The sequence below is a fragment of the Bubalus bubalis genome, chromosome 8 (assembly GCF_019923935.1).
Source record: "Bubalus bubalis isolate 160015118507 breed Murrah chromosome 8, NDDB_SH_1, whole genome shotgun sequence".
Lineage (NCBI taxonomy): Eukaryota > Metazoa > Chordata > Mammalia > Artiodactyla > Bovidae > Bubalus > Bubalus bubalis.
The window spans coordinates 97,595,722-97,608,043 of record NC_059164.1 but is presented as its reverse complement, the minus strand read 5'-3'; the positions used below and the strand labels follow the sequence as shown (position 1 = coordinate 97,608,043).

Here is a 12,322-nt window from a genome sequence, read left to right as displayed (position 1 = left end):
GTTCCTTTGTCCATGGAATTCTCCAGGCAAGAATACTGGAATGGATTGCCATTTCCCTTCTCCAAGTTTGGAGCTGGAGTATTTTTGTTGTTTGTTTGTTTGTTTGTTTGTTTCTGACTTGCAGAGGGAATAGAGGGAGGGATATTAAGGTAACTAGCAGCACGAGCTCCATGCAGAGCGGAAGATGATTGGGTTTTGAGAGGAGAGAGAGAGACACAGATAGTAATTACTCGAGTTGGGACTGCCTGGCCTGGAGTGTTACATGAAAAGGAAATAGGCCCAATTTGTGGAACTGACTGGGGGGTCTCAGGTAGAGACGTCAGCGATGTCACTTGGTACCATCAGCTAGAACGTTGTCCAGTTGCTGCTCAAGCTCAGAGCTCTAAGTTCTGAGGGGATGGGCATGGGCAGATGTGCCCAAGTCACAGGACAGATTGGTGGCAGAAGTGAGTTTCAAACATGATTTCGCCTATATGATTTGTATAATTTGGCTATTTATAACTTGGGTGTTTCCTCTACTGGTTTTCTGTGGATTTCTTGTAAGATGTATAGAAACATATTTTCATGATTTATCCTCTTTTCAAGGTCTCAGTCTGGACCCCTGCCTTGTGTTTGCAGTTTTCAGTGTGGCCAGGGGGTGAGAAGATGGTGTAATCGTGTGTTGGCATTCCCAAGTTTATTGAGCCTTTTTTTTTTTTTTCCCCACCAGATCTTAAAGTGGCTGCTTCATTAGTGATGAGGAAAGTTAGTTTAGTGTCCTTCGGGGGAGGGTTCTGGGTAATTAGTACTGAACGAAGTTTGTGGATTCCAGTACATTTTCATCTCGGAGGATGGTTTTCCAAGCCCGGGTGACTTGTCCTCTCCCTGACCAGTGTCTCCCTTCCTCCAAGGACAGACCTCTGAGCCAAGGCTGGCCCTCAGGTCCTGGTGCCAGTGTTCAAACCCCGACATCTCTTTCTCACTGCTCAATCACGGGCCAGTTTCGTAAACTCCGCACCTTCGTTCCCTAATCCAGAGATCACGGGTAACCAGGGTTGTGGTGGAGATGCAATTCAATGATACACTTAAAACTAAGGAAGATTGATCCGTACTAAGTGGGAGCTGTTGTTATTTTCTCTCTGAGCCTTTGTGCGCTGCACACCGCGTGGGTCAGGTTCCATTTGTGACAGGACCTGCCCTGGCACAAGCCTCCTAGTAACCTCATGCCTGTCCCCGGGCTGGCCCTGGCCCACCCAGCACAGGTGAGAGCCGTTGTCCCCACTGCACACAGGGCTGGAGGCCCCAGACAGCCTTCCCTCCCATTACTGCAAAGGTGTGTCTGGAGAGGGGAAGCCAGCATGTCGTATCCGTTTGCTGTAGTCCTCTTATGGATTGCCACAGCTTGTACGTATTTAATTCGTAAATGCCCAACAGTCCTTGCTTCTGCTCCTCATTGTCTTTTGAAAGCAGTTTGGACTCAGCTTCTCAGCACATGCTTCCCAACTAATCAGTCTTCTCTGTCCGGGCAAGGGTCAGGGAGCCACAGCTTCTTGGTGACCTCTTGTAGGTCATTTCTGTCCTTGGCTCATCTATACAAGCATCATAAGAACTTTTTTTTTTTTTTCCAGTTTTGGGTCCATTGTTCAGCAGCCTTGATTATTCTACTCGGCACTCTTTTGGTCCCAAGGAACCAAATAACCAATTTAATCTTAAGCAGGAAAGAAAATGTGTTGGGGGTGGGGAGTCACTGACTTAGAGGATGTCAGGAGTACCAGATCCAGGGCAATGAAGCATGTGACCCGGAGCTGTCTCTCCTCCACTCTTCATCTGCCCCTCAAACCCCACTTCTGTCTAGCACCTCCCGGCACACGTGCTCCCCGCACAGAGTTGCCAGCAGAATGAAACTGTGTCCTGAGAGTGCCAGCTGAAGTCCAAAGGTGGAATCTTGTGGGCCTGCTGGGATTACATCTCGGGCCCTGTACCAGTCGCCGTGGCAGATGCAGTGCGTGGCCGGGCCTTGGAAAGATGCCTGCCCTCTGCCCGGGGTTGAGGGCGGTGAGCTGCTAGGTCAGCACAGTTCAGGGCCCCACAGAGAAAGTCCAGCCAGGGTGCCTTCAAGCCTGAAGAAAGTTGATGGCATGCTGGAGTCCCCTTCCTGGGTCTCCATATTCCACCTGGCTCTCTCTCCTGGGAAGGGGTGTGCCCTGCTCTCATCAGCGACAGGGGGCCCCAGGGACGCTGTGGCATTTCTGGCTATGCAGAGGTTCCCTGCCCTGTTCTTCTCACCGTGAAGGGCGGGGAAAACTGCAGGAACAGCTTGGGTCCTTTGGGGACCTAGGCAATGGCCAGGTCGTCTGAAGATGTCTGATGTCACACCCGAGGTCAGCATCGCCTGTCTGCCCACCCCGCTCCCTCCATGGTGGCGAGCGATCTGGGCGAGCTCATGGCTCGATCTTGCATTCCTCCGCCTTCCTCTGTTCGCAACAGCTGATATCAAAACAGCAGATGTCTGCAGCTGCTCATGGCCCCCGGGGAGTTCCCTGCTCATTTTTTTCTACCCCAGCTCTCCGGAGGAATGCGCCCTATTCACCCAACGGTCCCATGCACATGTTTGTTTTCCACCTCTCTGGTCCAAACAGGAGTGTTGTGCAGATGGTGTGTGCGCAGTCGGGCTGGGTGCTGGATGGCGGGGTGCTTCTGTGCCTTCCTGCTCACCCAGATGCACACATGGTCCAAGCAGGGGCAGCGTTCAGTCTTTATGCAGCTCTGACCACAAACCATATGGTGGTCTTCCATGAATCCCATTTCCCCCTCCTGTCAACTCCTTTCTGTCCGCTAAGTGCCTTTGAGCGGCCACCTCCCACCTCCACCTCTTAAAGCAGATTCCTACACAGCGAGATTTGAGCACAGGCCTTTGAACCTGCAGCAGTCGTTTTTGATTTTGATACTCCCCAAACTGCATAAAAACAAGTGATGACCAATACCAGAATCCACTTGTAAAAGGATAAAATAAGTCATAGGCGTTCACTGACAAAACTCGAGAACTAAACAGTAATTGGAATGAATATTTAACAGTGATTTTGAAGTATTTTGAGTTGTTTGAAAGCAGTGGTATCCCTCATTGTCTTAGGAACTAACATTGAGATAGTGGGGGCTTTTGTTTATACAGTTCACTTAAGTCGCTCAGTCGTGTCCGACTCTTTGTGACTCCATGGACTGCAGCACTCCAGGCTTTCCTGTCCATCACCAACTCCCAGAGCTTGCTTAAACTCATGTCCATCAAGTTGGTGATGCCATCCAACCATTTCATCCTCTGTTGTCCCCTTCTCCTCCCGCCTTCAATCTTTACCAGCAGAAGTGAGTCAGTTCTTTGCATCAGGTGGTCAAAGTATTGGAGCTTCAGCTTCAGCATCAGTCCTTCCAATGAATATTCAGGACTGATATCCTTTAGGATAGACTGGTTGGATCTCCTTGCAGTCCAAGGGACTCTCAAGAGTCTTCTCTACCACCACAGTGATTTGTAAATCAACAGATGCTGAACAAACAAGGAAGCGAGGGGCTTTGGTCCATCTAGTTAAGGTGATCTGTGCTGCTAGTAAAGGGTGGTCAGATTTTCCTAAAGTGAAGCACTGTGGCATCTCACCTCGGGTGGCCTGGCTTTGCGGGGGCCTTGAAGGAGCAAGAGCCACTGAGAAGCCTGGGTTCCCTTCCTCCTGGCTTGTGTGCAGACTGTGTTTTGTTTCATTTTTGGTCTTATCCCCTTGTGTTCCATTTCCTGTTTCTTTCAGTCCCCTCCAGGCAAAGTGACGGAGGCTGTGAAGGTGGCGATTGACCTTGGGTACCGTCACATTGACTGTGCCCACGTGTACCAGAATGAGAACGAGGTGGGTTTGGCCCTCCAGGCAAAGCTGCAGGAGAAGGTGGTGAAGCGTGAGGACCTCTTCATCGTCAGCAAGGTACCCACCCTGCAGGGGAGCCTAAGGGAGGGTTCTCGTCCATGTTCATCCAGGGCAGCATCCATTTAGGGGCCAAGACCACACTCTGGGGTCTCCGAACATGGCTAGGGTTATCACCCAGCAGGCGGTTCTTCCTGGGCAAATGTGTTGGCTCAAGGCCTCACCCAAGGCCATATGGGCTCCAGGGCTCGCCTGTCTGTTGGATGCTCATTCCACGGGACTCGTTGGCTGGAGCCCCTTGCTGATGAGGCTGAGGCTTTGGGTTAGCATCCTCTTTCCAGAGGGTTATCTCTGAGGACAGGACTTGGTTCCCCTCTGCAGATTGAGCTCTCTTGGTGGTATCCAAGAGATACCGGGTGGGAGGGTGAGGCTGGCCCCACGAAGACCAGCCTGGTGGGAACTATGTTCAGGGCCTGGGGCTGGCTTGCCAACCTGCCCATTCCATTTTGTGCCTTCAGTTTGGTCCTCCTGAAAGGGTTCCTTGACCTGATTATCCTCCCTTCCTTTGGGAAGGTAGGATTCACGTGTGCAATAGAATCTCTGTCCCCACCATTGACAGCATCATGGTGAAGTCTGTGGGTTGTGGGTGCAGAAAGCGAGTCCCCTGTCCCCGAGCCATCTGGCTCCCGGCCTGCAGGCTAAGACGTGTTCCCTCCCTGGCTTCAGCTGTGGTGCACGTATCACGACAAGGACCTGGTGAAAGGTGCCTGCCAGAAGACGCTCAGCGACTTGAAGCTGGACTACCTGGACCTCTACCTCATCCACTGGCCCACGGGCTTCAAGGTAGGGGCTCAGGGGTCGCCAGTGGCATCGCCCTCTGCTGTTAGCAGGTTGCAAGCGGATAGACCCTCTGTGTGTGTCCCTGCCACTGCACTCGAGGTGCGGTCCCTAGACCAGCAGCAGTGGCCTCGCCTTGGAGTTTGTTAGAAGTCTGCCTCAGGCCCCACCCAGCCCTCGGACCCAAACCAAGGGTGGCTCACGTGCACGTTTGAGTTGGAGGAGCACCACTCTTTGTTATTTGGTAATTGGGTAATTTCAACCTTTGCAACAGTGAACACAGCTAAGATGACACTCCTGCCCATAAGGCGGCGTCATCAGCTGCCACCACTCCCCACCACTTCAGGCACCTTCACATACACACACACACACGCACACATACACACACACACGCATATATACACACGCGCACACATATATACACACGCACACACACATGCACACATATACACACGCACACGCACACACACACACACACACACATATACACACGCCTGCACCCTGCACTTAATGCATGCGTTTTCCCATATTCCATACATATGACATCCTGTGGAAGCTTGATAAACCTCGGCAACCTACCTCTTGACAGAAAAGAACTCTAGAGTTATTCCATCCTTAACCTCCATTCTAGCCACAGGCTCAGTTTTCTGCTTCATCAACCAGTGTGAAAGCATGTGGGTTTTACCCTGAAGCTCTTATTTTATTGCACTGTGGTGTATCTGGGCTTGACTTACATCCTTTGTTTTTTTCACAATAAGCTGGCAAGGCTCAGCGAGGTGGTGGTTTTGTAGGCTTGGGTCCAGCCAGAACATGGGCCCTGGGTCCCCTGCTATCCACACACCCCCGTCCATGGCAGGCTTCATCTCACTGACCAAGAATTGTCCATCTCCACACAATGGTCAGTGCCCACCCATCTGATAGAAAAGGGGTCTAGAGGCTTCAGGAGCTGTCTATTTCTTTTTCCCAATGATATGAATTTGCCTTTGATTATCCTCTGCAAACAGACAGCTGTTGCAGCTTAGAGTAATTGTTTTAGAACTTTGCTTTCCACAGTGCGTCTGCCCCAGCACATCTCTGCAGGTCTGTGATTGTTTTTGATTCTTACCGCAGCCTGGGAAAGACTCCTTCCCCTTGGATGAGGACGGCAACGTGATTCCCAGTGAGAAAGATTTCGTGGATACCTGGACGGTAAGGCGGCCCCTGGCTTGGCCTCCCCTTTCTTGCTGACTCCCCGGCCTCCTCGTAAGGGACCAGGCGTGAATGACCTGCTCTACCATTTCTTTCACCATGATTGTTATTCTGTCACTGCTGTGGCTCTTCCTGCCTCATTAAAGCCGTCCTGGCTTTTGTCTCGATGCCTCTTGTCTTCCCAAAGATCTGACTTTCTGGCACTGAATAATAAGGGCATGACCTGTTAAGCTGGCTGGTACAAAAGGTGCTTCTGGTCCTTGTCCTTCTGGGTACATGTCAGCAGCAAGCAGACCCTCTTTGGTTCTAGGCCATGGAAGAGCTGGTGGACGAAGGGCTGGTGAAAGCTATTGGAGTCTCCAACTTCAACCATCTCCAAGTGGAGAAGATCTTAAACAAACCTGGCTTAAAATACAAGCCGGCGGTTAACCAGGTAATGTCAGCAGGGGAGCTGGTGTGCATGGGAGACTGTTCTGTGACACTCAGATGCTAGCACTTCCTTGTTATCCACACCACCCGGGAGGTAGATCCCTGGGTGCTGGCTTGAGTTATGGCTCAGAAAAGACGGTGCCACATCTGAGTGAAACTTGCAGGAGAGAAAGTGATTTGAGCCTAGCTTGTGATGACTCAGAGTCTTGAGACGAGCTGTGTGCAGACATTGACATCCTCAGACCTGTCAGTTGATAAATGGCCAAAGCCAGAAAAACCCTCGAGGCCCATGGCCATGGTAACAAGACTAGGATCCTTAATGTCAAGAACACTAGCTGGGAAGCAAGACTTGTCACTGCCCAGCCAGGAGATGGGACGCGGGTTGCCCATAACTTTCTGTCTGGAGGGAGGAGTCTTAGCCAGGGAGGACTTCCGGTGTGGCCCGTGCCCACGGGCAGCATCAACCCTCCTGTGTGTATCCGCAGATCGAGTGCCACCCATACCTCACTCAGGAGAAGTTAATCCAGTACTGCAACTCCAAAGGCATTGTGGTGACTGCCTATAGTCCCCTCGGCTCTCCCGACAGGCCCTGGTGAGTCTCCATGGGATTGTGTTCTCTTATCTGTTGGCAGAGATTAGAAATGGCTGAAAAAGGAAAGTCCAGCATCAAGGAGAGTGCTTCCAAGGTGATCAGCAGATCTCCTGGGAGCCTCCTGTTGGGTTTCCTGGTTGGCATTTTTAGTAGCAGGATGCCTCCTTTTTTCCCCAAAGGGTTGTGAGTTGATAACTGAGCTCTGAGTCAGGAGAAGACTGGCGGGCTGCCCTCTGAGGTCAGTGGGCCTTAGGATTAGGGTCATGGCTGCCTTGAGCAGTGGTCGCTCACGCAGACCATCTTGCTGTCTATCTCCAGGGCCAAGCCCGAGGACCCTTCCATACTGGAGGACCCCAGGATCAAAGTGATTGCAGACAAGCACAATAAAACCGCAGCCCAGGTACGGCCGTTTCCAGGCTCTCGTGACTGTTCCCAGAACGTCCTGCATTTGTGGTGGTTCCCGTGAGCCTGGAGGAGCAAGCCCAGTCAGCCCTCCCCAGACGTATGGCTTGGGTCCTGAAGCGTGGTAGAAAGGGCACAGAGGACCCTTAGAAGACCATATGGGGCTGGGGATGATCAGACCTGCCCCGCTACCTCTGAAGGCTACTATGAGGGTCCACACTCGCCCTTGTTCAGGAAAGCCCATCTCTGCTTGCAGAAGGGCTCAGCTGTGTGCTCCCAAAGGCTAGCGGGAGCTCCTAGACAGGGAGTAACATACAGAGAGACACGGAGGCTGAGAGCTAGGCCGGGGGTTGGGACCTGAGCGCCTCCCTTCCTCCTTGCAGGGCATGAGGCATCACCCCTGAGCTGGTCTCCTCACTGTGAAGTTCTGGGGTTTCTCTCTTACGGTGTGGGCCGGGCTGGGGGTCAGATTGGGCGAGTGGAAAGTGCAGAGCTCCTGATGGATGTACGCACTTGACATCTCTTTGCACAGGTGCTGATCCGATTCCCCATGCAGAGGAACCTGATCGTGATCCCCAAGTCAGTGACTCCTGAACGCATTGCTGAGAACTTCCAGGTAAGTCCTGGCTGGTTGCCCCGGGGCCCCCTCGGTGGAGGAGGGGCCAGCTTTTTACCAGGCCTCTGGATGGTCATGTGTGGGCCCCGCGCCATCTCCGCTCAGACAGGAAGCCCACTGTAGACACAGGACACTGGTTCCTCGTGGGTGGCATGCTGTGCCAGGGCGGGCCCTGGGCCTCGTTGTATGTGCACACACCTGTGCTGGGACTTCTCAGGGACTTGTCATTTGCCTGAGAAATGTTGCTCTTGAGTGATGCTGCCCGGATTTGCATCAGGGCTCAGTTTCCCCATCTGTAAAATTGATAACCTATTTCAAGGGTTATCACGAAGATGAAATAAGATGCACACAGCACCTGGTACTGTGTAAGCACTCAGGAAACACTGCTGTGCTGACAGCTCCGTGGCCTGCAGAGACCTTGCAGGGCTCCAGTGTGGTGTCCTGTGCGGTCCTCTGGGCACCTGCCAGAGCCGAGGAGGCCTTCTGACACCACAGCCCCTCCCGCCCACCTGCCTGCCTCCCGCACCAGTGTCGGGGGCCGGGCCAGGAGACGAGCTCACCAGGAGGGTCCCAGTGCCCCTGAGCCTCTGCTCACCCTGAGGCAAGCAGCTCTCGGTCTTCACCCAAGCCCTGGTTCCTGTGACTCTCTTTGCAGGGAGAGCGACTGATCACTCCTGTTCCACTGGTCGGGGGCTGCGTCTGTAACACGAGCTGCTGGCCGCCTGGGGCCTGGGCAGGGTGGAGGAGATAGATAAAGTGGTAAAATAGCATGAGAAACACATACCCTGCTAGAGATGGATTTTTTTGTTTCCTGTTTTATTTTTTAAAAGCGTTGGAAAAGAAACATTTTCATTAAAAATTTTTTTTAAGGACCCACTTTTTGTTATTTTTCAAACCTATTTACTTTTAATTGGAGGATGTGTTAGTTGCTCAGCCGTGTCCGACCCTTTGGACCCAATGAACAGTAGCCTCCTACATTCCTCTGTCCATAGGATTTTCCAGGCAAGAATACTGGAGTGGGTAGCCATGCCCTTCTCCAGGGGATCTTCCCAACCCAGGGATTGATACTTGGTCTCCCACACTGCAAGCAGATTCTTTACCATCTGAGCCATCAGGGAAGCCCAGTTGGAGGATACTTGCTTTACAATATTGTGTTGGTCTCTGCCACACATCAGCCATAGGTGTGCATACGTCCCCCTCCCTCATTTTTAAGCTTCCAGGCCACATGGCATGTGGGATCTTAGCTTCCTGACTAGGGATCAAACCCTCGCCCCCTGCAGTGGAAGCAGAGAGTCTTAACCACTGGCCTGCCAGGGAATTCCCTGGGCAGAGGTTTTGAAGTGAACCAAATAGAAAAAAAAAGAAGTATCATTTTGCCTGGAGGATCTGGAAGGCAAAGGTCTATTTTCATCGTTCATATCATACCCAGACAAAACATGTGCGTTCTGAGTGGCCATGTAATAAACTTTCTCTGAGTTTAGTCTACCTTCCTGCTCATCCGCATAGCAGGCAACATCTCACCAGAGGTCCTGCCTGGAGCTGATCATATGCTTTCATATTCTGTGTTGGATTTTGTTGTTGCTAAGTCATGTCTGACTGTTTTGCGACCCCATGGTCTGTAGCCCACTAGGCTCCTTTGTCCATGGGATTCTCCAAACAAGAATACTGGAGTGGGTTGCCATTTCCTTCTCCGGGGGATCTTTCCGACCCAGGGATCGAACCTGAGTCTCCTGCATGGGCAGGCAGATTCTTTGCCACTGAGTCACCAGGGAAGCCCTTACCTGTGTTGGATAGCTCTTTACAGAGCTTTATCGGATTGTGGTTTCTGTTTTGTTTTCTTTTTAGGTCTTTGACTTTGAACTGGACAAGGAGGATATGAGCACCTTGCTCAGCTACAACAGGGACTGGAGGGCCTGTGCCTTGGTGAGGTGAGTGCCGGGAGAGCCCCTGGAGGGATGCAGACGAAAGAATAACTGCCAGAGGCCTTACCACCCAGGTCCTGCTCATGCAGCAGCTCTGGCTTGCTCACGTTACCTGGCCTTCTCTGTGTGCAGCAGGGAGCATTTACAGCACATCAGCTGAGCCGCACTCAGCTCCGGGGAAATGCCCGGCGCCCTGCCCCAGTCTCTCCTCGCCCTGCGCACTGTTGGCCTAACCTGCAGTAACCTGGGGGCCAAACAGCTCCTTTTTTTTTTTAAGCTGGGGTATAGTTGCTTCATAATATTACATTAGTTTCTGCTGTACAAGGAAGTAAATCAGCTATGTCTATATATATCCCCTCCCTCCTACCCTGTCCCACCCATCTAGATATATTAACTTTTCCTTTTCAAAATTAAGTGGCTCATATGAAACCAGATGATTCCAGGTGGCTCCTGCCCCACCTTCCTGGAAGAATTTCCCCGTGACTCTTTATCCATAAGGACTCAGGGTTTTGGTTGGAAGACTATGTGCTCGGGGCCCACCAGCACCCCAGCTCTGACAGGGGAGCCACTGGACCCTTCCAGTAGACATGAGCTGGTTCCTTATGTTCCCTCTGATTTGTAGTTTGGAAGGAGACGACAAGGAAGTAGGGTTTGGTTTTATTTTCTTTTTCCTTTTCGTTCCACTACATTAACTCAGGAAAATTTAAAACACATTTCCTGCTTTCAAGGAGACTCTCCCCGTTTTACATGGAGACTAAGAACCTGCCCTGTCCCTCTTTGTATTGTCCGACCTCACCGTTCTTCTCTTTCCCCTCTGGTAGTTACCATCCTAAGCAGAGTTTGAGCATTCGCTCAGGCCAGCCTGGGTGCTAGCTGTCTTTCCAGCCCTTCCTCTCTCTCCAGCTCCTAGCTGGCACCCCTGGTGGTCCCCCCACTCCTCCGGCAGGTGTCCCCAGGTTTGCTTCTTGGTTAACAACTCTCGCCTGTGAGCGTGTGGCTGCCACGCTGTGGCCACAGGCGAGTTTACCACTGGCCCTCTCTGAGGTCCCCGTATGTGTTAATGGCACTGACCCTTTAGACATTAAAGTCTTGTTTGATCTCTTGGGCAAAGGAGAGAGATGAGAGAAGTGAATCAGTCACCAGGTTCCATCCTTGTTCTCCTTTGAGAACCGCTCATCATTCAGTTTCCTTTCCCCTTCCAGCTGCTGACACAGCGTGTGGCAGGGCAGCTGCTGGAGGCCACCGATGTGTAATGGATTAGGAAAGAGCTGTTTTCCCCAAGCAGGGTTCACCCTGAGGCCTTTCACACTCCTCCCAGCCAGGCTTTCCAACACTATATACCTCCAACTCAGGCCATAGGACTGTGAACCTTGGCAAACAACTCTTGTATCTTTCCACCCCCAGCTCAACGTCCAGCCTGTCCTCTCTCCCTGTGTTTCCTATAGCAAATCTTTAGTTGTTCACTTCCGCTCCCACTGGCCCTGGGAGACTTCTGGAGATGACAGTGGCCTCTTGCCCCCTGTGTTCCAAGCACTTGCTGTGTTATGTGTGTTCTGTGTATCAGTGAGTCTGCTTTGTTTTTTAATTGGTGGAAAATTGTTTTACAATTTTGTGTTGGTTTGTGCGGTACGCCAATAAGAATCAGTCATAGTTTTGTATGTATATATATCCCTTCCCTCGAGGCTCCCTGCCCTCCCCCAACCCCACCCCTCCAGGTCATCACAGAGCGCCAGGCTGGGCTCCCTGTGTTATTTAGCAACTTCCCACTGACTTTTTGTTTTACACATGATAGTGTGTGTGTGTGTGTGTGTGTGTGTGTGTGTGTGTATATGCCAGTGCTACTTTCTCCGTTTGTTCCACTCTCACTTTCCTCCGCTGTACCCACAAATCCATTTTCTACCAGGTTCATCAGTACCATTTTTCTAGATTCCGTGTATATGCGTTAATGTACAATACTCAAGACATCATTTCTATTTGAAATTGGTTACGGTAGCAATCTCAGCCAGGAAAGGCTAATGTGTTCCTATTTCCTCCTGACAGCTGTGCCTCCCACAGGGATTACCCCTTTCACGAGGAGTTTTGAAGGAGTTTTGAAGCTGCGGGTGCCTGCCCTTGCCCAGGTGACCTGCCATCTCCCACCTCACTTTTCTTGTGTGTAGCGTAATTTGGCCCGTGTCCCTCAGTGGTGGGTCAGCGACTTCTAGACAAACCAGCGAGGGCTCGGCCAGCTTGGTGTCGGGTCCAAAGAGCAGAATCAGTAGATGAGTAGAAGTCTCTTCAGTTTTCCTTTGCCCTTCTAGTCTGTGGATCTGGGGAAGAGGCAACCCAAATACTCTTTTCTAAATTGAATTCACAAAATCAGAATAGTGCCTCTAACAGTGGGGTTTTGATTGCTTGGAACTGTAATCCTTTCAGCTAGACTTTTCTTTGCCTCAAATAAAAAGTGCTCTTATGAGTTTGA

General features: G+C 51.5%; 1 protein-coding gene across 1 annotated transcript in view; it reads left to right on the top strand.

The window, feature by feature from the left end:
• AKR1B1 (aldo-keto reductase family 1 member B) overlaps positions 1–12,322 on the top strand; it is an 18,402-nt gene extending 6,080 nt beyond the window's left edge. Inside the window, exons 2-10 of the mRNA XM_006042327.4 lie at positions 3,768–3,935; positions 4,602–4,718; positions 5,823–5,900; positions 6,211–6,333; positions 6,815–6,921; positions 7,240–7,321; positions 7,856–7,939; positions 9,785–9,867; positions 11,902–12,322. Of these exons, the coding sequence (XP_006042389.1) occupies positions 3,768–3,935; positions 4,602–4,718; positions 5,823–5,900; positions 6,211–6,333; positions 6,815–6,921; positions 7,240–7,321; positions 7,856–7,939; positions 9,785–9,867; positions 11,902–11,944 (885 nt within the window). The 3' untranslated portion in view covers positions 11,945–12,322. The remainder of the gene's footprint in view (positions 1–3,767; positions 3,936–4,601; positions 4,719–5,822; positions 5,901–6,210; positions 6,334–6,814; positions 6,922–7,239; positions 7,322–7,855; positions 7,940–9,784; positions 9,868–11,901) is intronic.